Raw genomic sequence first — 23,867 nt, 5'->3', positions numbered from 1 at the left:
GAGAAAAGGTAATCAAGAGTCAAACAAACACAGACAAGAATCAAAGATAAGATGAAGATGAAAACGAACTGTAGATGATTAGAGTGATGGAGAGAGAGAGAAAGAGGGAGGGAGAAGGCAGAAGATGATAATTAGATTAATGAAGATGATGAAGAACTTGTGATAACAGAAGAGAATGGAAAATGCGGCAGAAGTTGCAAAGAGAAAATAAATCGGCTCTTGGCTTTTGTTTCTCATCAAAATACCGCAAGAAAATAATGTAGTTCATCCTTTGGAATTCAACTAATCAACAATTCCAACAAATTAACTGTTACCCGTTAGCTAATTGTCACAATTATTAAACAGAAGAGAAAGAGAGAGAGAAAGATGATGATGAAAAGGATTAACTGGACTTTCAGAGTCGAAATCGAGATCGAAATCACAATCGAGAAACTTTTGTTCATTTGAAATCGAAACGATTTCCAATTTCGGCTCAATCGTTGCTCTGAATTGGTCCAATTAATCAACCGCTGGTAATTAGATTTAAGGTTCGATCAATAATTAATCAAATATGATAATGTATTAAGTTGATGCGATAACATAATTATCCTAATTGTTGAGATAATTGTTGTTGTTTAACTTTGAATATCACTTGTGATTCTCGCCCTCTAACGATTAAAGGGAACAACTTAATTTATCTTAAAAGTTTCATCTTCTCATTAAGGTGATCCCGCTCTTGTCTTTAATTTCCTTTCATCTTTATTAATTAACTCTTATTAATCATTCTAATCATCTTAATCATCATCGATCCTCATCATTCTCACTTCGTCACCATCAACAATTATCATCAGTTTCAATTTGTTCTTCCTTTGAATCGGTAACCGTTTTTCTCAGTCGATCATCAACTTACCTTTTATTGTCCATTGATTATGTTAACTGTTTGATTTCAATTTGGTTTCGTTAATTATGTTCATCTAATTGTTTCAATTGTTTTTCGATTCTAAACAAAAATAATTAAACTTATTTATTCTCTAAATTGTTCGTTATCTTCTCTCTCTCTCTCTCTCTTTACCTTTTAATCGATTTATGGTGTCAATCATCTTCTTCCAATAAAAGATGATGATGATCAACCATTCGACTGAATTTCCTCAAGATACCATGAAAATCATCTGAGATTATTATCAATACAATTTCATTACATTTCTTCACTTTCCACCAATTAATTATCTCTATCAATCGTCAATACATCTTAATTGTGTCTTAACCATCTTGGGATCTCAATTGATCGGAATATGCATTTAAATTGTTTACCAGTTTTCTCACTAATCATCATCATCCAATTTACTCGATAATTATAATGGTCGATGGCTACAGTAAAGGTGAGTTCGTAACTCTATTAATTGCTCGCTCTTAATCAGTTCTAATTGTTATCATGTCTATCCTTCAGCTCCACCACGATTAGCATCTCCTAAATCTAATCCAGTCATTTATCGAGCTGGATCTAAGGTTCAACTTCAATGTCCAGTGTACGCTGACCCTCAGCGATTAATCATTGAATGGATGAGAGACAATGTCCCGATTGATCATATTCATCGGTACTTCGTCACCTTAAATGGTTACCTGAAAATTGAATTCGCTCAGATTGAAGATTCCGGTGTTTATACTTGCAAAGCGGTCAATGGTTTCGGCTCCGTCGATGCCAATATAACGCTGAGCATTCTCGGTGAAAATGATCTTAGTGTAAGGAGATTCACATCGATTGGTGATAATCGTTTATATCACAATCATCAATTGAACATAAATCACAACAATATAAACATCAACAACCACAATAACCACAACAACATCAACAGTAACAACAACAATAATAATGACAATCAACAGATTCATAGTGTGAACAGTAATCTTAATTTTGTGAACAATTTGAAAGACGGAAATGGGGCCGTTGGTCAATCGATCGGTAGATTTGACAGTGACGGTGATTATTATGATCTTCAATCACCGTACTTTTTAACGCCACCGACAACGAAAGAGATTAAGAAAAACAAAGGGAAACCTTTGCGACTTCGTTGTCATGTGGAGGGTAAACCAAGGCCCGAAATTGTTTGGTACAAAAATGGATCACCGATCAGTGCGTCCAAAGTGTCGGGGAGAAATTCTCGAACCAATGGAATCCTCGATTTCAATGAGGCTCGACTCGAAGATTCTGGTTATTACATGTGTGTCGCCACGAATCTAAAAGGACAAATCAACGCGACATTTAGTGTGACAATCACAGGTTGGTTTTAATTTACTTTGATTGTTAATCGAAATGAATCAATCAATGAATGTTTATCACCAGTCAATTAGTATTTTGTTGATTTGATCAATTTGATCATTCATATCATCATTGAATCTTTGGAAACACTTTATGATTATCTTGATTGTTGTTGATGTTTGAAGTAAAAAAGTATCACCACTTGATGAAGATTAATTAGAATCAATAATCTCTTAATTTCAATTATGATGATTATGAAAAGTTACTAATTTGATTTGTTGCTCAATTTTAAACAGATAAAATTAATAGACCAGAAATCATTGGTATTAATCCAGAAAACAAGACTGTCCTTTCAGGTCAAACTGCTTGGTTCGAGTGTCGATTTAGATCTAAATTAGATCCAGTAGTTAAGGTGAGTTTAGAATTGATCATCGAAGGTTATTCTTAGTTTTCTAATTGTTTGTTAATTGTTCTCTCAGTGGTTGAAAGAAGTGACTCTGGATGAAATGGACGAAAATCCTGATGAAGATCGAGGTATTCTGATTGAGATCGACGGTGAATACTTCAAGTCACTCAAGTCGAGTTCTAATGTCTATAAACGAGAAGGAATCTATTCTCATCGATTAGTAATTGATTCAGTTAATCAAGCCGATTCTGGGAAATATTTGTGTTCGGTGGTCAATTACGAGGGTTACGTTTATCGTGACAGTTACTTGACTGTGGCCACGGCGGTTGAAATGAATCAACTTCGAGGTGGATTGGGGTTTCAAGGGATCAACTATTGGGCTATTTTAATCGTTGTCTTAGCCACAATTGCGCTAATTGTTTTGATAACAGTTACCATTTTCTGCTTAATCGACCACAGGAGAGGAGGAAGAGGAGTCGCAATCGAATCAGGATTAATCGGAGTAAATGGCGGAAGAGGTAAAGGATTAAGAGAAAGATTAACGGAAGGAGGTAAACGATTACTTGACCCAATTTCTAAATTCGATGCATCGGCAAAGTTCCCAATCCTCGAAGAGCGATATCACCCTTCGTGCTATCATCATCATGTTAAACACCTTCAACCACCGACACTTAATCATTCATCTTCATCCAACAACAATGTGATTCCTCATCAATCAACAACGGTCACTTCCGCTTCTACCTCCCACAATCAGCCGAATCACAGCAATTATGGTCACTATTCATATCTTCATCATCATCATCATTATCAAAAGAAATCAGCTGATTACCAACGGTCATTTAAAAACTATGCTTCTTACCAAAAGATCACCAATGCCGTTATTCATGATAAATCTTCATCTCCATCGACAACTCGTAGTCTTGGTGTAATTTAAATTCGTAAACAATTAGCAATTAATTTAAATTCATTCCTTTTTTTTTCATCGAAATCATCATCATCCTAATGGCCAACAGTATTTACAATTAATTCAATAATCTCACAAGACTTTGCAATCAATCAGACAAAGTAAAATCCAAACAATAATCATTCCAACAATTAGCATCGGTTTGTTGACACTTCCAATGCTGATCAATTAATTGTCGCTTCAAAAACAATTTAATTGCTTTTATTACCTTCAATTAGACAAGCTAATTAACCGATTCATTACCAATCTTAATTAATTGTCTATTTGTGCCAAAATTAGATGAGAAAACCTTAATGATTCTTAATAATATCCTTAATTATTATCAATGTTAATTAACTTGTTCCTCTTCTCATTGTCCATTTTTTTTAATTGTTGTTTAACTTAATCAGTGTTTGCGCAATTTTAGTGAAAGTTAATCAAACTGTTCACTAATCGTTACCCGAACTTGAAAGCATTTTGTCACAATTTAGAAATCAAACCCAATTAGATCAAAGTTTCATCTTCGAATTTGTATTTTCATTAGATTTTTAATAGAAAAACTTTTTTTTCAACTTGTTTGAAGCCCTCAAGTGATAATTAACGAGTTATGATTAACTAATCAACTCTATCAAGATTACGGCCTCAGCCTAGTCATTTGTAAATTGTTTCTCTCTTTTTTAATACAATCATCTTACTTACTATTTATGTTCAATTTTAGTTGAATCAACAGTTTCCTTTTCCTGTTTCCCTGAAAAAATTGTAAATTGTTTTTCTCACAATAATTGTTATACAAATTGTATAAAAAAATGGTCACAAAAATAAATTATCTTTCCCTTGACAAACAATTAACAACAATTTGATTTCTTGCAACGTGTCAATCAAGAGCTTCTTCTAGTGATTAAATGATATAATTTGCTGATTTATCAAAAGAAACACAAAACTGCAAATACATATAAATATATTCAGCGAATGTTAATTCGTTGATTAGTTTTAAATTTTCATGAGAAAATATAAATCACATTAGAATTAATGTTTTTCCATTCCATATTCATCTTCTTCTTGTTTCTATGGTGCAAAAATAGGTGTAATTGTCTCTCTCTATCTCCATCCAAAAGTAAATTAACGTTTAATTGTTGAGCTTTGCAACCATTAACTACCTTAGGCATTGATGGTTATTTTTAAAACAAATTATTTACACAATTAAATCACAATTTAGTTTGTCTAAGTAACGTTTCTTTGCAATCTGATTAAATGATCAATGTAATACTTTGATGGTTACTCTTCAATGTTAATTGTATTTGGCAGCCTTTGGGTGGATATTGATACGGAAGTGGAGGAAAGGTGAGTCTCTGGAAGAAGATGTAATTACAGAATTAGTATTTGCCAGCAATTTAATTGTTTCTCATTCTCTTACTTTGGTCAGAGATTAGGAATGATGGTAATATAGTAACATGGTAATACAAAGAATCACCAAGTTGACTGAATTCCATATTAATAGGAGACGAAATTTAGGATCCAAATCACCTGAAAAAAGAAGAAGACAAAAGTAGATTAGAATTTGATGAAAATTGAGTTTCGGTTTCATTGAGAGATTTTCTTTTCTCTTCTCATTTAATTCTTCTTCTTAAATCAGACAAGATACTTAAATAACTATTAATGGGTAGAGAGAGAGAGAGAGAGAGAGAGAGAGAGAAAAGTCAAACAGATAAGTGGTTAATCACTTGCCATGAGATATCATGTCAAGAGGATAATTGTCAGGCTTAATTGGTTGATATTTAGCTCGTCTTTCAAATTCACTTTTGCAGTTATGATGAAAAGAGACACATAAGAAAAAGGTGAAGATAGAAGAAGAGAAAAGTGAGTGAGAGAGAAGAGAAAAGAAAATTCTTTTTTTCTTTTTGTAGAAAAGCCGCAAAAGGAACTTGATCCATCAGGTAAGAGAAGGAAACAGAAATTATTAAAAGAAGAAGATGATGATAAAAAAAGAAGATGATTAGTACCTAATCTATACCAGTAAATTAAGACAGCATGAGATGCAGTGATAGAGAAAACGATTACCAAAGCAACAATATTGATTAAACTGAGCTTAAAGAAAAGAGTCACCGTAAGTACGATAATCAAGAGCACACATGTTACTGACAATCCAATGGAGATTAGCCGATCCTGGAGAAGAAGATGAAGAGATAAATTAATTTCTATTCGACAATCAATTAAGATGAAGGTTAATTAAGAATTAAACATGACAATCAATTTACCCTTTGACTTGTACTGTCACCGAAAAGAGGTAATCGCTCATTGATACTCCCCTGACTTCCATGTGAAAAAATAGGATCCGTTTCGGTTACTCTTGGTAACTGTGCAGGTCGATCGGGAATACTCATAAATATGATCTCATTCAAGACAAATCAGGACAAAGAACATTAATTAAAGACAATTAATAGAAAATAAACAAGCTAATAAATCAAATAAAACACTTGAGAATGATAAACAATTAAAATATAAATTAAATCAACAATTAGATTGAAGAAAGAAAAACAAAGTGAGAGAAACAGAAAAGAAAAATTTTTTTCCCGATCAGCTGATTGTTAGGGGTGTGTGGTAATTACACCCAGTTTGTTGTTCACAATCAATTTAATCGTTTCATTGATTGTCATTAATTGTTTGCAATTAGAGTCGGTTAATTGCTGGAGATTTAATGTCAATTAATTTACTATTTACATGCAAGTGGTTTTTCGGTAAAGATTGAAATGAGCGAGCGACAAACAAGCGAAGGTCACTAACGCGAAAGTCGCGAAAGCGACACAATTGAAAGATGAAACTTTTACACTTAAGGTTCTGAATAAGTTGATGATTAACTGATTGTATCATTTAGTGGTTATCCTAATCAAATCAAATACGAGAGATAATCACACAATCCTTATCACTTTCACAATAATTGTTTGTATTTTAATTGTTTAATTGTCAAGAAATATTAATGATAATTAACAACTTAAATGGATCAATATTTTTTGGGTCGAAATGATTTCTTGACGCTTTTTGGAGCTAAAATGAGACTCGCTTTGCCAATGGAAATTGATTTATCTGCTAAAGTACCGGTGATTCCTGAATTAAGTGGAAAACCGTATGACATGTAGGACGTTTTCACTGAATTCGTGCCTTTTAATCTGAATCGTTCTAAACTTGACCTTGATTCGACTACAGAACCTCCGTCGGATTCTGTGTCATCATAATATCGATAATTATGGGCCATTTGGATTCTCCTCTCTTGTCGTCGTTTACAATATTCAGCAACACAAAGGAAAATGATTGAAAGTATCAATAACCCTAAGGCGAAAACAAATAAGACCACAAGGTAATCGGTCAGTTGGAATGAATTTGGTATAGCCATTGATAACAATTGGAATTGATTATCAGTTACAGAAATTGAATTTATAAATAAGTCAAGCAAAATTAAATATACAAATTGGATTAATTAAGGGTAGATTGTAGTTGATCAGTCAGAAAAAAATATCTGCCGAAATTGACATTATTATTATATGTGACAAGGGCCATAATCCAAGATACATTTAATTTCAATGTTTGTTGTTATGATTGGTTGATTGATGATGATTTGGAACAATTGAAATTCGTTTTCCAATTTAATTGTTGTATTTAATTCACTGGAGACAATTATATTGCAATATAAAGGGTTTGAGGTGATCCAATAGACAATATTTGTTGAAATAATTTAATATCCGGTCCATTTGTTGGATATTTAAATATAATTTTACTTCTCTATCCTTTAATTTGTTTTATGATTTTGATGAAATTGACAATAAATTGTCTTAGTCTTTATGATTAGTGGCTTGTCTTTTTGTCATCTTTGCCATTTCCTTTATATTAACACCATTGGTACATGGTCGTGATTAATTATTATCTCAAACTTGAGGAATTTGATCAACGATATCACACATGAGTGAATCAAATTCATTGATTTGATTTATGCTTTGATCTGATAAATCTTTTACATTTGTCTCTTTAATAGTTTCTTTACCATTCTGGTTTGCTGGTTTGTTAAAATGAAGCAATTGTTCAAGAACTTCTGTTAATTTGGGTAAATCGGGGATATTGGCGGTTGAGTTTACTATCATCTCAATAACTTTATCGATTTGACGATTAAGTCGATTAATTATCTCGATACGTTGTCTCCTTTGATTATGAAGAGTAACTCTTAATGTTTCCCTTGCTTGGTAGGGCCTCAATTCATTGATAAGATGATGCATCTGGAGGAATAACATTGCAATATCGGAGCATTTTTCTTCACGTTTATTTGTATCTGGACACTTAATGATCACGTCTAATAGATCGAGAAAATTAACTAAGATAGATGAATTCATCTTTTTAAGTTCTCTTTTGTGATCATATTCTCTGGGATAAAGGCGTTTGATTCCACGAGCTTCAAGAGGTCTGATAATAGTATCATCGTTAGTGATTGTAACGCCAAACATGCTGAAGTTTCCTTCGACAATGGGCTTGGGTGGTTCTGGAACTTTTCCTTTAGCAACATTTTCTTCCGTGTAAAGTTCAAAAAGATGATTTGGTGGTGATGGATAATTCAAAGGTGATATATTTCCAGTAGAATTAAGTTTACCAGATGAAAGAATGGGTGATCTCGAGGAAGCTCTTGGACTTGTCATACTTGTTCAAAAAAACTGGAAGGCAGAAAAAGAGAAGAGGAAGAAGAAGGAAGAAAGCGCACCAATGGTGATGAAAGAAAACCAGAATAAATTCTTTAACCGAAGGAGTGAGTTAAAGACAGAGAAAGAAAGAAAGAAAGAAAGAAAGAGAGAGAGAGAGAGAGAGAGAGAGAGAGAGAGAGAGAGAGAGAGAGAGAGAGAGAGAGAGAGATAAGAGAAATGAAAAGAGAGTAAAAGAGAGACCAACTAGCAAATCACCAACAAATAACAACACAATCAAAAGGAAGCTACATAATTACAAAAGGTTGAAAAAGAAACGATAAATGAATCCAAAAGTGATGATGAGAGTGATGATGTAGAAAAGTTGGTGATGAGATTTACTATTTCAATTGAAGTTACCAGCTAATAATAATATTACTTAAATGAATGATGTGTTATTGTTGTTGATGAGAAAGATGATGATAACGACGATGATGGATCCAATAAAAAACAAGAAACACAAAGAAGAAGAAAAAAAGACAAGGATAAATTAGTTAAACCATCATGATGAGCCCATGGGAAGAGAAATGGATTTTTCTAAATAAACCAACAAACACCAATCGAAGGATTAAAAGAATCCAAGTGACAATCAGTTGAGAAAATGAGAAAGCGATCAAATTAAAAGTAACAAACAGTAAACACTTCGAAAAGATTAAATAATAAAAATTGCAACAATTAATAAATCCAATTGACAATAATAATAAAAGAACAAAAAATCACCACAATTGAGAAAAAGAAAATAATGTCAGTTGAATCTCTTTCTTTTCTCTTTCTTTTTTTCGATACATCGATTGGAGAAAAAGTAAATTGTGTAACATCGATGATCGATTGTTCTTTTCTTTCTTTTTTTCTCTTTCATTCATTTCTACTTGAAATGTTTTCTTTTTTTTCTACAGGTGATTGTTAAAATTTCGGCTCTTTGGTGAAGGCTGATTTTCACCATGATGCGCACAAGAATTGATTATATTAGTGATTCTGTTTACTGAGTGTACTCACTTTTCGGTTCTCTTTCTGGATCTCTCTCTTTCTCACCAAGGAGCCTCCATTTGATCAACAACAACAACCTTTGATGGTAACAATTTATTCATCATCATCCTGTAGTTAACGAACAAGAGAAAGAAAGAAAGAAAGAAAGATGATTCGAAATGGAAACAAACCATAACCGGATGTTATTGGATCATCTCTACCACTCAAACTCGAATTCATGAAAAGCTTCGAAGGCTTAATTCAAAGCAATTCTCTTCGTCTCTGGAAACTCTCTAGTCTCTCTTGTGATTCTGATGTTATTTTCTTTTGTTATTGTTTCTTTTATCGGAAAATGTTAAATTATCAACTTTATTTATTTTAATTGTGAAAATAATTCTTTAACTACTGTTACCCCCTTGTTGTTATTGTTACTCGACCATCATCACAATTGTTTACAAATATCTTCGTTTACCTTTATTATCTTTACACTTCTTGTTAACTCTTCTTCTTTCATCATCTTCTCATATTCAGTGTTGTTTTATCTATCGAATTTGTTATTCTCTTTCTTTTATTCTCTCTTTTTCTCTCAAATGTTCATCTATTTTCAATGTTTTACTTGCCTATTCGATGATTTTTAAACACCAGTTAACTCAATGATTACATTGTTTTCGTTATTATTGTTGGTTAATTTTGTTACCTCTTCTACTTCTACTTCTACTTTGACCATCTCTTCTTTATACACTTTTAGTTTAATTGATCAATTTACCTGTTCAGATTTCAATGGATTCTATCATGTAAATCAACCTCATCCAAATTGGTTACCATTTGGCTTTCATTTGTAACATGAAACATATTTTACTCTGTTGTTGTGAATTTTGGTGTTACTCTACTGACTGTTTCAAAAGGACTTTCTGAGAATAACTTTTCGTAACCAACTAATATCATTTAGTGTGGTGAACAATCATTTTTTTAGGAATCAAAAGGAGACTTATCATCTCCAACTCCATCCAATATGAAATTCGTAAGTCAAACTAATTCTATTTATCTTCTACTCATCTCTTTCTCTTTCTCTTTCTCTTTCTCTTTCTCTCTCTTTTAGTTTCCTTTTTTTACTTACATTCTCATTGAGTAATCTATTTAATCATTGAAAATTTCCTTCTCTCAGTATAATACATTTGAACCTTTTTCCTTTTATAAATATTGTTCTTCATTCATTTTAGATTCTCTCTTTTTCCATCATGAGAAATAATCTATTATTCAGTTCATTTTACTATCAACATTTTCGTTAATGGAAGATCGTTGTACAATCAAGCTCACCAAATACTCACATGTTAATAAGCTCCATCTCTTATTCCTTTGATTTTATGCTGTTAGAGATCTCGAAATCATTAATTCATCCAATTAATTATATTGTCTGGTGTGAGATTTACTTGCTCACTCTCTGTATTTACAGGATCTTTTTAAACATTTCTATCCCATCATTTAATTTATTGATCAATCTAACACCATTTAAATTGTGTCTTATTCATTTGATTCACTTTTATTATGGTTACTAATTCATTCATGGGAAATTCAACCATTACTGTTACGATGATTGATTTAAAGTGATAATATAATTGTTTCCATTTCAATCCAATGTTATCGCTTTTTTCATCAACTATTTATCATATTGGTCATTTAGTTCATTTTCTATTTTCATGTATCTGAATAATTAATACCCTGAAATCAATATTATGAGACAGAACGAGTAACAATTAAATCATATCAATCAGAATAAGACTCATAATTATAATCCTCTAGTGGATATTTTAAGAGTTATTAGTTTGTGTTTTAATTTCTGTGTTTGTACAATTAATTAATTTTGTTTCTAATATTAATTATCTTCTTTTTCACCACTACAGGGATCAGCCGACTCGAATTACAGTCAATTATCATCCGATTTATCATTAGATGAAGAAAGAGAAGCTATTGGACGGGAGACTGAACGACAGGCTTTTGCTCAATTAGAGAAAGCGAGGGTTAGTACTTTTCCAATTTCGTTGATTGGACTGTACTAATTAACTTTTTTTTATTTATCTTTAAATCGTTCAGAGTAAACCGGTTGCATTTGCCGTTAGAACCAATGTCGCTTATAATGGAGGTATTGACGACGATTCTCCTGTCCATGGATCTGCCGTATCTTTTGGAATCAAAGATTTTCTTCATATTAAAGAGGTACAATAATATTTGGTTTAAATTTTGTTAATTTTCGCAAGTTTCGTCATTTGTATTAATTGTTTCATTTTATTCATAGAAATATAATAACGATTGGTGGATTGGGAGACTAGTCAAAGAAGGTTGTGATATCGCTTTTATTCCGAGTCCAGTTAAATTGGAAAATTTGCGAATCCAACAAACTCAAGCGAGTAAAACGAAACTTTATGCTAGTAAAACGGGATCTGGTTCGAACTTCGCTGGTCGAGTTAATAATGTTTTATCTACTTCACAATCTAATTCAAGAGGGTCTACACCACCAACACCGGGTAAATATTCACTATCAGAAATTAATATATTCGTTGTTCTGATTTGTTATTGTTTTCCCATTTTCTTAGATCAACCAAGTGAAAACCCCGGTGATGATGAAGGTCTTTCTCGAACGGGTAAAACTGCTATATCTACACCTCCAACGAGAGAGAAACGTAAACCTTTTTTCAAAAAGGTAACCTAATCTAATTATTCTGATTTGAAAAGAATTAGATTAATAATTTGTTGTAAATCTTTTCTTTTCTTACCTTTAGAGCGAGAATATACCTCCTTACGATGTTGTGCCTTCTATGCGGCCTGTAGTTCTAGTCGGCCCCTCGCTGAAGGGTTATGAGGTGACGGATATGATGCAGAAAGCGATATTTGATTTTCTGAAGCATCGTTTCGAAGGTAGGATAATCATCACTCGTGTGACAGCGGATATATCGTTAGCCAAACGCTCGCTACTTAACAATCCAAATAAAAGAGCTCTAATCGAAAGACCTGGACCTCGTTCATCATGTTTAACTGCAGTCCAAATGGAGATTGAAAGGATTTTTGAGCTCGCACGGACTATGCAATTGGTTGTGCTCGACTGTGACACCATTAACCATCCCTCTCAACTTGTGAAGACTTCCTTGGCCCCCATCACTGTGTATATTAAAATTTCATCACCCAAGGTACTTCAACGATTAATCAAATCTCGTGGCAAATCACAAAGTCGAAATCTCAATGTTCAAATGGTTGCTGCTGAAAAACTCGCCCAATGTCCACCTGAAATGTTTGACGTAGTTTTGGACGAAAATCAATTGGAAGACGCGTGTGAACATTTATCTGAATTTTTAGAAGCTTATTGGAGAGCTACTCACCCACCTGTTAAAGCTTCATCTATGCGAACTCCCTCTTCTACTATACCCAAACCAATGCCTTCTACTACTCAATATCCCGATGAAGGAACAATGAAAAGGCAACATGGCCATGATTCTCGTTCAATGCCCCAAGAAATGACACTTTATCGATCAAATCGTATTCCCGCTGTTTCATCTCACGATATGCCAGGTTCAAGACCGATTGCAAGTGATGGTTTCTCACCTGACATGGGCTCGCCTACAGGTTATCAAAGTCATCGTCCGATTCGCCATGAGGTTTGTACAGCGAGAGACTATAGTGCTATGAATAGAGATCTATCTGGTTGGAATTCTTATGTACCGGGTGCCCCCGATCCAATAGACGACTCATATTATTACGATACGATGGCCGCATCGTACAATCATTGGTACGCATGTAGAACTTTCCAACTTGACTGATTGAATGTGTTCACCTAAACGTTACCAGCACACTGACAATGGCTAATTAATTAACTGATGAAATAGCTCAGCTTTGATACATAAAACGAAATCAAAAAACCAAATTAAAATCTGTTTGATTATATTGTCACCATTACAAATCAAAACAAAACCAAAAAATAAACAAAAAACTCAAAAAGTCAAAGATTATGTACACAAAGAAAATAAATCAACGAGTAAAAAAAAGTAAATCAACCAATTTACTTGTGAATCTTTGTCAGAATGTCACTAATTGAGTTTCGAATTGTAAAATAGATCAACAAACAAATACATGGGTCGATTTTTGGTTCGAAATTAGGAAAAAAAGTTCAGAACTCAGAAAATTTTCCGAATCGGTTGAATAAAACTATTGATTATTAAAATCAAAAGAGAAGAAAAAACTTGATGTTGGTTGTCTCGAACTTGGAAATTTGTTAATTGTTGATTGAAGTTAAAAGCTTATTTGATCTTCTCGTTTTAATTTATTTCTCAATTGATTGTTTTCTTAAGTCTGATCAGGTTTTCAATTTCAACGATCGAGATTATGAAATAATTTGAAGCAACAGTAGATGTCAGGGCATGATTTGTAAAGATAATTAATTTAATTAATTTAATTACATTAATTTGGATTGGTATTATTATTTACATATTTCGATGAAAAATGTTAACAATTTGCATGCTTTTGTTACGAGTTTCAAATTGGTAAATATTGTTTCCTATGATGATTCTAATAAGTAAACATGTATAATTGTCTTTGATTTTGTAAACATTTACGATACACAAAGTTAATTAATACAGTTAACCTTTCAATTCTTATTGATTGTTGAGTGTTTTTTGTCTTTGATTAGGATAATATTCGAACGAGAATCAAAATTCAACAAAAATGCATCACTTTGTTCAAGATTAGGTTGTTTTTTCTTTCTGATTTAAAATGAGTTTTCAGATTAAAGGTTAATGATATGATTGAATAATTGTTTTCATATCGTTTAAGTCAACATTTGATTTGACCTTTTGTCTGTTTACGATAAATATTATTGACAAATAATTAACTTTTCAGCTTAAAGCTGATGAATAGTTAGTCTATTTTGTCGAGATTGAGAAGTAATGGAAAAAGAGAGACACGAGAGTAACATTTACGAAAACAAGGAAACACGTTTTGTTCTGTGACCTTTACAATCAAGACAAAAGACCAGAAGTCAATGACCAATGGAAGGATTCATCAGAATTGCTTGACCAAGTCAAGTCTGGAACAATTTGGTCTGATGAGATCAATCTACTGTTAGGTTTAGGCTCATTAATTGAAGATCCTGCATTAGGTGAATAAGTTGATAGTTGAGGATGGCGATGAGAAGAATAGTTATTATTTGAAGATGATGGTGATAAGATGGAAGCAATTGAGAATGGACGAGTTGAAGTAGACGAACCAGGTAGAGTTTGTGCAAGAGGTGATGATGGCATTGATGGAGCAGTTGTGAGTCTTGAAGATGAAGATGATGGAGACTGAGTTGGATATGTTATCGGTTGAATCTGTTCCGTTTCTAGGAGACAACTTTCTGGAAGAAGATCATCTGGCTCTAAGTATGGATCCTTTTCGGTGAACCATTTTGCATGAAGTAAATCCTGAGCTGTGAGCCGTTCAGATGGCTGTTTACGAAGTAAACTTCGAATGATAAACTCAGCCGAGCAGGAAACAGTGGATGGTATCTGATATGCTCCTCGTCTTATTTTGGTGAACAATTGGGTTGGATTAGAATCATGAAATGGATATCGACCAGCTAACATGGTAAATAATATGACACCAAGACTCCAACAATCAGCACTGCGACCTGAATAACAGCTACTTGACTTGGAAAGTATTTCCGGGCTTACATAGGTAGGACATCCATGTTTATCATTAAGAAGATCATTAAGTGGATCTGGAAGGATAATCGCATCATCCCAAGTTTCCAGGATCAATTTGGTTCTAGAAAAATGAAAAAGAACAGTTAGTTTGACAATCAAAAGAATGGGAGAATATAAAAATTTATCGTATTCTCATCTCAATGGGAAATGAAGGAAAAATTATTTTCTACTTTTTATAAATTATTTATTGCTGATTATCGATTGTAAGTCAACATATAATCAATTAAATTGTCAGAAATAAAACAAACCTATCAATAGATTGTGAAGACAGGAACCACTCTGATTATCAATAGTTTGTTAACCATGAACAAGATTAAATAAACAACATGATAAAAGGAGAATTGGGTAGAAAAAGAGTATGAACAATTTACTGATTATATTTGGATTGTGTAAACTCTAATCATGAAAAAAGGTCAAAAAGTTTAAATCATGATCATCATGAGTGATTAATCAAAAAGGATGTTGACTATTCGGCTCATGTGATTGTTACTATTTTAGGTGAAATACTGAACGGAAATGTGAGTAAAAGTAACATGTACTTGTGATAGAGAATGTGAAGTCTTACAAAAGAGAATGAAACTTTGAGAGAAAAGGTCATGAGACTCTTGTAATTACTAAATTCTGAGAAGTTAATTGGAGAACCATTTGTGATGAATCAATACTCACTGTTGAGGATCTTTGAAAATAAATTTGCGTAGTTTTATATCTCTGAGAATGATTCCTTTTCCATGACAATCAGCGACAATCGAAGTGATCTGGTAGAAAAGTTTACGAGCCTCTGATTCGGTTAATTTTTTCTTCATCCGAATGTATGAATGTAAATCTCCATATGATTTATCGAAAACGATAATTGTGTAAGTTGATCCAACACATATCTCATGAATTCTGTTAATTCCACAATTATCTTGTAATTTAATGTAAATAGACAAGTATTCGTGGTAGTTTTTCGTTTCAACAACCTAATCAATCGAGAGAGAGAGAACAACATATAAGAAAGAGAAGAAAAAAAATCAAGATTAATAACATGAGAAGAGGAAAAAAAGGTCAGCACAACAAATTATTGTACATGATTGGGAAGTGAGAAAGAGAAAATTGAGTAATAGAAGAGAGAAAAAAATGGTGTTTGAAAGAACAAAAAATAAGGGAAGAGAAAAAAGGTTAGTCGATGATCAATTGGAATAACAAGAAAAAGAAGAGAAAAAAACGGAAAATAGAACAAAATGAAGACAAAGAGAATAGAATATGAGTCACAAATAGAAAAGAAAAAAACTCTACATGCTGGATGTCTTTCTTGAGAAGTAATTAACCGCTGATCAAATGGCGAGATTTGTTTCACTTTACAAGAATTTAATTAAATAAATAAATGAGATAATTCATGGAGAATTGATTAGAAGATTGAATTATCTTGGAAACAAAAGAAATTGTTGTTTCTAAATGGAAAGGGAATGGATTATGATGGAAACAGAAGATTTTAATTCAACAAGAATTAGAATGGAAAAAGATTAACAATCAACGAAAAATAAACAAAGAGAAGAGAAAAGCAAACAAATTGTTCCAAAAGATCATCAACCTGAACACAAGATATTCTTTTGATCAAATTAAATAACCAGGGAATGTCAGGTATTGAATGATAAGGTAACGAACAAAAAGTGAATTGATAATGACGATGACAAGAAGAAAAGAGAAACAAAAATGGAGGATTAAAAAGAGGATATTTACAATTGACGTAATGGAAATGAAGGTGATAAGTGGAATAGAATTTTTTTTTATGATGGAACAAGAAAAAGAGAAAATAAATAAAAGAGAAAAGAATAAAAAACAAAAGAGAAAAACAAACCTTGCATAGATGGACTTGAGAAGTGACATGATTGACACATTTATACAAGGAACTGGCCTCAGTTGGCTTGATTACGATATAATCACCGACCGAAAGGTTAACATAATTTGGTTCACAATTATTGATTAAAGAATCTCTGGTTTTAGATCCATTGGATGAATTGATTAACCGATTAACAAGATCAGTTTTATGGTCAACAGTTGATGTTGAACAAGGTTGAAAATTGATGCATAGTTGACGAGATTGTGAAGAAGTTGATTGTTGTTGATTAGCATAACTGTTATGATGGCGAGTCTGAATTAGCTCATTTAATGATTGCGATGAATGGTGATAACGATGATCACGGTTGGCGAATGTTGAATTGTTGTTATTCATCATCAAATCCAAATAAAGAGAAGAACAAAAAAAAACGAATTTTTTTCCAAATTGATTAAAAAAAGAGTAACAATTGAATCAGAACATGTAAAAGTAAACCGAGTTCAATTCTTCATGATAAGTTGAGTCTCATGTTTGAATGACAATTTAGTTTTGGTGATGTTGATGTTGTGGATGTTGAATTGAAATGAGAAGCGGAGAAAGAGGGAGAACAGAAAAAAGAAAGAGAAAACCATTTGAACCAAAAAGGGTATGCGATGGGCGGAGTTTCTTCCAGTGTGAAGGGAGGGAACAAAAGGAAAACTGTTCTATTCTTTTCTTGGATCGCATCGGTTTTTTCCCTTTTTCGAGGGAGAAAACGATGCGACCCCCTCGAGAAGAACCGCCCACTGCATGTGAACCAAACTTCATCTCAACAACATTGAGAAAAGTTGATGATGAAATCGCTTCATCATTTCATCATTTCTCTCTCTCTCTTTCTTTTCATCATCTGCTCTTTCGGTTCTTCTCTTACTTTTGTTTATTTCTTTTCTTTCCATCATCATCTTGATTGGGTTTTAAACATTTTCTTTACTCTTTTCATCTCTTACAATTCAATTCTCTATGTTAATTCAACTTTTATCTTCATCTTCTTCTTCATCTTCTTGGTCTTTCTTTTCTTCTTCTAATTATCGTCAATATTTAATAACAATTTTCTCTTCTTCTCTATTTTTACCTTTTCTCTCTTCCAATAATCGAGTTACCTCATTTTCTCCTGATTCGGTTAACACCCTGGTAGACTCATCCTCATGTTTTCCTGTTGCTCCTCATCACAAATTCATCTCTTTTCCTCATCTTCATGATGATCTGATTTCTCATTTCCATTGAGTGTTGATTCTGTCAAATCTGAAACAAATTCGTTGATTTGATCTCTTCTCATTTGATTGCTCATTGTTTAATCGTCCAGAATTCGTGGTGATAAATCTCATGCTCATTCTCCCATTGATTCACTCATTTTCTCTTGTTTAATTTGAATTAATCATTCTCATGGTGACTTATGTTCAAAGAACTTTCAAAAGCTCAGAACTGTGAATGTGTGACTTGTTGTTGTGAGTTCAGAACTTTTTTTCTCGTTTATAATATTCTAATAATCAGTTGATTATCACTATGAAAGGTTAACGATTCTCGTGTTATAATAACAGTACAATTTACTTTGGTAATTTAAATGTTTCTCTCCCTCAGGCGATTTCCATGGGAAACTCATTCTCTAAATTGCTCTGTACTTTTAAACGCCTCAGGTTACAGAATTTTCCTAATTCTTGTCATCCTCATGATAACGATAAGTTGAACTTCCTTGAGACATAAAATTATCAATCATTCATTAGTCTCTCTCTCATGAATCTCATCATATTCATCATAATTGTTATCAAAAGTGTTCTGAACTGAACTTCGTGAATATTACATCAAGGTAACACTCACATGGCTTGTACTCTGTTTGCATTATCATGATATTAATACACTTCCATTTCGTTACAGTTTATTCATCTTCAGGGTGAATTGTTGAATAGTTTTACCTAAATTCTGGTGAGATGATTGATTGATTTTCTGTGTTAGTCTGGAATGAAAAATAAGTAGAAACTGAAAGAGAATCGAATACAAAAGGTAAGAGATGAATGAAGAATGAGAATGAATCTGAATTTCTATCAGAATAAAAGGGGGAAAAGATCAATTGGAATAGAACTTATTTTCTAATCAGAATTTGCTTGATTCTCAGAATTGATCATTTCGATAATTGTAGACGTAAAGAACATTGACAGCAATCAATCAATTGTTTATCGATTTAAATCTTCGATTAACTTTAAACTAAAATCGAAGGTGAAAAAAGTCATTCGATCATCGAAACTTGGTGATTATCAAGTTGATTGAAGATTTATAGTTAATCAATTGGCCTAATTATCAAGTTTGAGTGTTGATAAAGTCACAATTAGTTCATCATAGCAATTAACCCAACAAAACCCAATTAGTTAACTAAAGTGTTTCCTATGTTATGACTTCCATAGGTAATAAACTGCACCAAAGATAAATATCAACCCTCCCTAAAAACGATGCTAATTAACAAAGTGATTAATTAAAATACAATTAAAAAAATTAAGACCCGAAAATAAAATTAGTTGATTGTTGAAATTTACCCAAAACCAGATAAAAACTAGTAATAAGATTGCAAACTTCAAGTGGATTTAGTTAATCATTTGATTCTCAGGTCAATTTAGATCAACGCTAATTAGTTGAAAAACAACAATTAAGTACCATAACCAGAAAAATTTCCTTTTAATTACTCAAATAATCACAATTAACATGCAAAGTTCAGATTAAATTATCATTGTAAATATGATTAGGTGACAATAAAGTAAATATAAACTTAATCACCTAATAATTATATTTGATATTTAATTAACTGGATCATCAAATAAAATCACATTGATTAACAAATGAATTCAGATTTTACATGATTTGAATTCTGTCCTTTTTAATTAATCCAGGTGATTAAAATTTTCATATTTGATTTTCTATTAATAACAATCATGGTTATCAAATGATTACTCCAATTTATGAATAAAAAATCAATAATTAAGTTAATCATGGTAACAATTAGCAAGGAAAAAAGTAGAAAGTTGATCAGTTGATCTGATTGGAGATTATGACAAATATTTACCGTTATAATTGTGTCATGTAAAATCATTGAGTCGTTGAATGAATTAACTCTAATTGTTCATGAAAGAATAAAGAAAACATTGATCATGAGAGTGAAATTTGTTCAACTGAGTTAATTGTCACTTAATTGTTAGAGATTTCTTGAGAATCTCATTAGATTTCACATCAATATTGTTAATCAGTCACCAAGAGAATTTAATTTTCTGGGTTAAAATTCATGGTAACGATAATTTCCAGGTAATCATGAAGTGAATGAGTTTTTCAGTTTTAATCTCAAGAGGTTTGCAACACCATGAGATGATCATGATAATCAACAGTTCTTGTTGATATCAAGATAATGATGATAAAGTGAAATTGAATGAAAACCAGGAAGAAAATGATAATAATAAGAATGAGAAATTTCCAGAGAAAAAAAGAAAAGTTCTTGATTCGGCTCAGAATTTTCTACCATTTTTCTTTCTGGTTTTGTCGTTTTTTCGAAAACATTTCGTTGGGTATCGATTATTTATCTTTACAAATGCTCAGTCACATCATTGGAATAAATTCGAGAGAAAATAAATCAGAAAAATGCTGAACAAGACAGAATATGATGAATAAAAGTTCTGGTGATTTGCTCAAGTTCAGTGACTTTCATGGTTTCCACGAGTCTCAGAATTTACATCCGTGAATCATCACCAATATGATGATGATGATGACGAAGATACGTAATATAAACGGTGACCTTGCTTAAGATTAGATGATAGAGAGAAATAATTATAATCGCCTACACTGGAAATTCTGGTTCTTTTCCTCATCTTCATTTATCTTCCTTAATCTCCCTCCACCTTGAGATCATTTGTCTCTCTCATTAATCGCGAGATCAACTGGTTAACTCCTATCGCCTCCACCCACCAATTCAAATGCTAATTAATCTGAATCATGATAAGTTCATCCAGCTGATTGTTGTCCGATTGCTATCCCTTCAATATCATGTTATTACATAAGATTTAAGTTACTTTTATATTGTTTCCAATTCCGATGATATTTGTCTGGGAAATTTGATACAATCAGTGAAATTTGATGATTTGAGTTTATTTGATTGTCGATCAAATTTCGCAAGAACCAGTGTCTATTTTATCCTAATTGACTAATTAACTTTCAAATCAAATCGATTGATTATTCAATCAAAGTTCTGATTTATATCATGCCAACAGTTAGTTGATTCTGCTTCCGGTTAACTGTTAATTACTTATCTAATAAATGGATCAAGCAATTACGAATCAGTTAATTGTTGATGGAAAAAGTTCATTTTGATTGTTTGTTTTTTATCAGTTTTCTTAATCAATCTAACAATTTATCATTGTATTGATTTATTAATGATTACTGATGGGAAGATGATGATGAGCACTAATCATAAATTGTACTGAAAGTGCAACTGATTCAGTTGCTGAAAAAGTTACTATCAACAATTAGAGCTTTTTATTGATTGAAATCAATATTATCATATTTAAATCTCAACATTTGTTAACTTGTTTATCAACCTTGCAAACATCAACTGTTGATTGTTAACAATTTGCTGTTGATTAACAAATCGTAACCTCGGAAATTGATAATATTACATTTGGACACAACAACAACAATGATAATCAAGGTAAAAGGAAGTCAAAACTGTCAACAATTAGCAGTTTAATCCGAAACTTTTTTTCTGACAATTCTTCGTGTGTGTTAATTGTTGATTGTTGACACTTTTTATCACAATAATAGAAAAGAGATTACAAACAATAATCCAACAATCAAATTAATCCTACTGAGAGATAACTTTTAATGAGAGACAATTGATCAGTCCTGATAGTTTATTGATTATTTAAATTAGCTGATTAATGAGATAATTTTTAGTTATTTCTGCTTCATGGTTAATCTCAAATTCAGAGGATCAATTGTCTTTGAATGTTTTGCATCAAAATTAACGGGAGAATTGAATCAAAGTTAATTATCTTACATCAGGCGATTCTGGAAATTCATGAGTAATCCCATAGACTCTGACCTTGACTAACCTTTATTACGTAGATTGTTGTGTGAAAACTGTTATTTTATCAAAACGATTTCGCAATAACAAGAGCATGTTCAGTATCTCATGATGATTATCAACAATTTCATCATTATCGTTGAGATTTCATCATAATATTTAGTGAGACTGTGAGCCAACAATAACAATTCAATGTTTATATTGTTGTTCCTTAATCACAAATGTCACTCATTCAGATTATTAATTTACATTAATCATAAAACTTAATCAAGTCAATTCTGTTTTTATTTCTGAAATTGCTTTCAATTGCAATCAATATAATTGTTTACACTTTGATAAGTTAAATCTTATTGAATATCAGGCCTTTTGTATCATGGACCTTGTTGATCAACTAATTTGCAATTGGTTGTGGTAATTGTTTAATCAAGGATAATCTCATTCACTTTAATTGCTTTTTGATTGTTCAATCATAAATTTCTTAATCTTTCCCTCAATGTTTTAATTTATTGATTTTGACGGTTGAATTTCAACAAATTTAACTGCCACTAATTATAATTTTCTCAATATTTTTATTATTGTTTACTAATAATCGTTATAATTAATAAATTTATCGCGACTTTAAAGAGCTGATTGCAAATGATTAACTGATTGTCATCTTAATGGTGTTGGCTAGATAAGTAAATAGCAATACAGCAAACTTACAATTTGTTAGTATACATCAAGAATATTTGATTTAATTGTGAATAGTTAATTGTTGAATTTGATTGATGGTCATTTATAATAATCATTATCACTGAAATTGATAAATCAAATAAATAATGATTATCACACAATCAGCTGATTATCATGCAAATTTTTACTTTAGTTGTTCAATTGTAGTTTAGGATAATTAAGCCAATCATTAAGCAACAATTAAGAAGTGAATAAATCAAATTGATCGATATTGTTAATTGCTGAGACAAAAATTGATGAAAATCAAATGATAGATTCGTCTAGATTTAATTGTTACCCTGCAATCAAGTAAATATTGGTTGTTAATAATTAAACAAGGTAATTAAATGAAAACAATTATCAAGGCAATTAAATTAAAGGCAATAAATTATAAGTCACAATTAGATGTTAATCATTATGAGCCATATGAAATAGTAGACAATTAAACTATTATAATATGTGTGTTGGTGTAACAATTAATTTGCTTTCATACTTAATTAAGTAACTACAATTAACTTCTCCATGGTCAGTGTGACATTAAATTGTCACAATCAGACAATTGGTACAATATAATCAACAATTGTAAAAAACAATTAATGAAATTTGTTGATGACCATGAAAAGAAAACGAAATCAAATTAGTTAAATCACAAATCTAATTGTAATCAGAGTTTTTAAATCATGATAAACTAACGAAATCAACAATTAAGCTCCAAAAAAGGTCATGATTAGTTACTCTTCCTGATTGAAAATCTATTAATTGTGATCCTATTGATTGCGTAAAAAGATCAACCATTAAAAGTTTCAATATGTTTATATTAACTAATTGTGTAAAGGTGATGATGTAATATGAATTAAATTGCACAATATTAACAATAAAAATTATATTGGCAGAGACATTTATTGATTATGATCAGTAAATTCAGTTAATATCATGGTAATATAAATGATAATTTATTTTAATCATTACAAAACGAAAAGTTTAAACAAATAAACAATCAAAAGCTGACGAGAATTGAATCGATCGACAATTAATCAAATGAAATTAGCATTCGCAATGGTAATTATTATGGAAATGATGAAAATCATTAGCAATTAAACTAATTGTTGAGAAAATAGAAACTAGACTAAAATGAAATGTACTGAAACCTAATCAAATTTCCTGGTGATTACTAAATTGCTTCATTAACTTGTCCTTGGATTAATAATCTTTGGATATGAATAATAAACTCCTTAGGCATTGGAAGACAAGAT

At 31.6% G+C, this 23,867-nt stretch overlaps 5 protein-coding genes across 6 annotated transcripts; 2 read left to right on the top strand and 3 right to left on the bottom strand.

Moving 5' to 3' along the window:
* Positions 1-733: 733 nt before the first annotated feature.
* LOC128397927 (fibroblast growth factor receptor-like 1) lies at positions 734-4,430 on the top strand. Its single transcript, XM_053358713.1, has 4 exons — positions 734-1,358; positions 1,427-2,257; positions 2,533-2,648; positions 2,716-4,430. The coding sequence occupies exons 1-4, from the start codon at positions 1,337-1,339 to the stop codon at positions 3,574-3,576; spliced, it is 1,830 nt and encodes a 609-aa protein (XP_053214688.1). The 5' UTR covers positions 734-1,336; the 3' UTR covers positions 3,577-4,430.
* Positions 4,431-4,483: 53 nt separating this feature from the next.
* Positions 4,484-6,131, bottom strand: LOC128397944 (transmembrane protein 243-like). The gene is made up of 4 exons (XM_053358737.1): positions 5,841-6,131; positions 5,586-5,748; positions 5,000-5,109; positions 4,484-4,934 (listed from the first exon to the last, which is right to left on the bottom strand). Exons 1-3 carry the CDS (start codon positions 5,964-5,966, stop codon positions 5,012-5,014), a joined length of 387 nt encoding a protein of 128 aa, XP_053214712.1. The 5' UTR covers positions 5,967-6,131; the 3' UTR covers positions 4,484-4,934; positions 5,000-5,011.
* Positions 6,132-6,992: 861 nt separating this feature from the next.
* On the bottom strand, positions 6,993-9,004 carry LOC128397941 (mediator of RNA polymerase II transcription subunit 7-like). Its single transcript, XM_053358735.1, has 2 exons — positions 8,680-9,004; positions 6,993-8,276 (listed from the first exon to the last, which is right to left on the bottom strand). Exon 2 carries the CDS (start codon positions 8,259-8,261, stop codon positions 7,503-7,505), a length of 759 nt encoding a protein of 252 aa, XP_053214710.1. The 5' UTR covers positions 8,262-8,276; positions 8,680-9,004; the 3' UTR covers positions 6,993-7,502.
* A 176-nt stretch (positions 9,005-9,180) lies between these two features.
* Positions 9,181-13,305, top strand: LOC128397929 (voltage-dependent L-type calcium channel subunit beta-1-like). 2 transcript variants are annotated; one of them, XM_053358717.1, is made up of 6 exons: positions 9,181-10,287; positions 11,168-11,284; positions 11,358-11,480; positions 11,560-11,788; positions 11,858-11,964; positions 12,044-13,305. In XM_053358717.1, exons 1-6 carry the CDS (start codon positions 10,279-10,281, stop codon positions 13,073-13,075), a joined length of 1,617 nt encoding a protein of 538 aa, XP_053214692.1. In that variant the 5' UTR covers positions 9,181-10,278; the 3' UTR covers positions 13,076-13,305. The 2 variants fall into 2 exon arrangements, with proteins under 2 accessions (XP_053214692.1, XP_053214691.1); XM_053358716.1 differs by having other exon boundaries at positions 11,560-11,964.
* A 360-nt stretch (positions 13,306-13,665) lies between these two features.
* On the bottom strand, positions 13,666-17,412 carry LOC128397931 (tribbles homolog 2-like). Its single transcript, XM_053358719.1, has 3 exons — positions 16,833-17,412; positions 15,662-15,954; positions 13,666-15,056 (listed from the first exon to the last, which is right to left on the bottom strand). The coding sequence occupies exons 1-3, from the start codon at positions 17,208-17,210 to the stop codon at positions 14,270-14,272; spliced, it is 1,458 nt and encodes a 485-aa protein (XP_053214694.1). The 5' UTR covers positions 17,211-17,412; the 3' UTR covers positions 13,666-14,269.
* Between the last annotated feature and the right edge of the window lie 6,455 nt (positions 17,413-23,867).

This window comes from Panonychus citri, unplaced genomic scaffold (assembly GCF_014898815.1).
Source record: "Panonychus citri isolate SS breed McGregor unplaced genomic scaffold, ASM1489881v1 Contig00040, whole genome shotgun sequence".
Classification (NCBI taxonomy): Eukaryota; Metazoa; Arthropoda; class Arachnida; order Trombidiformes; family Tetranychidae; genus Panonychus; species Panonychus citri.
Note: the sequence above shows the minus strand (reverse complement) of the source record. Positions and strands in the feature narration are given on the sequence as shown.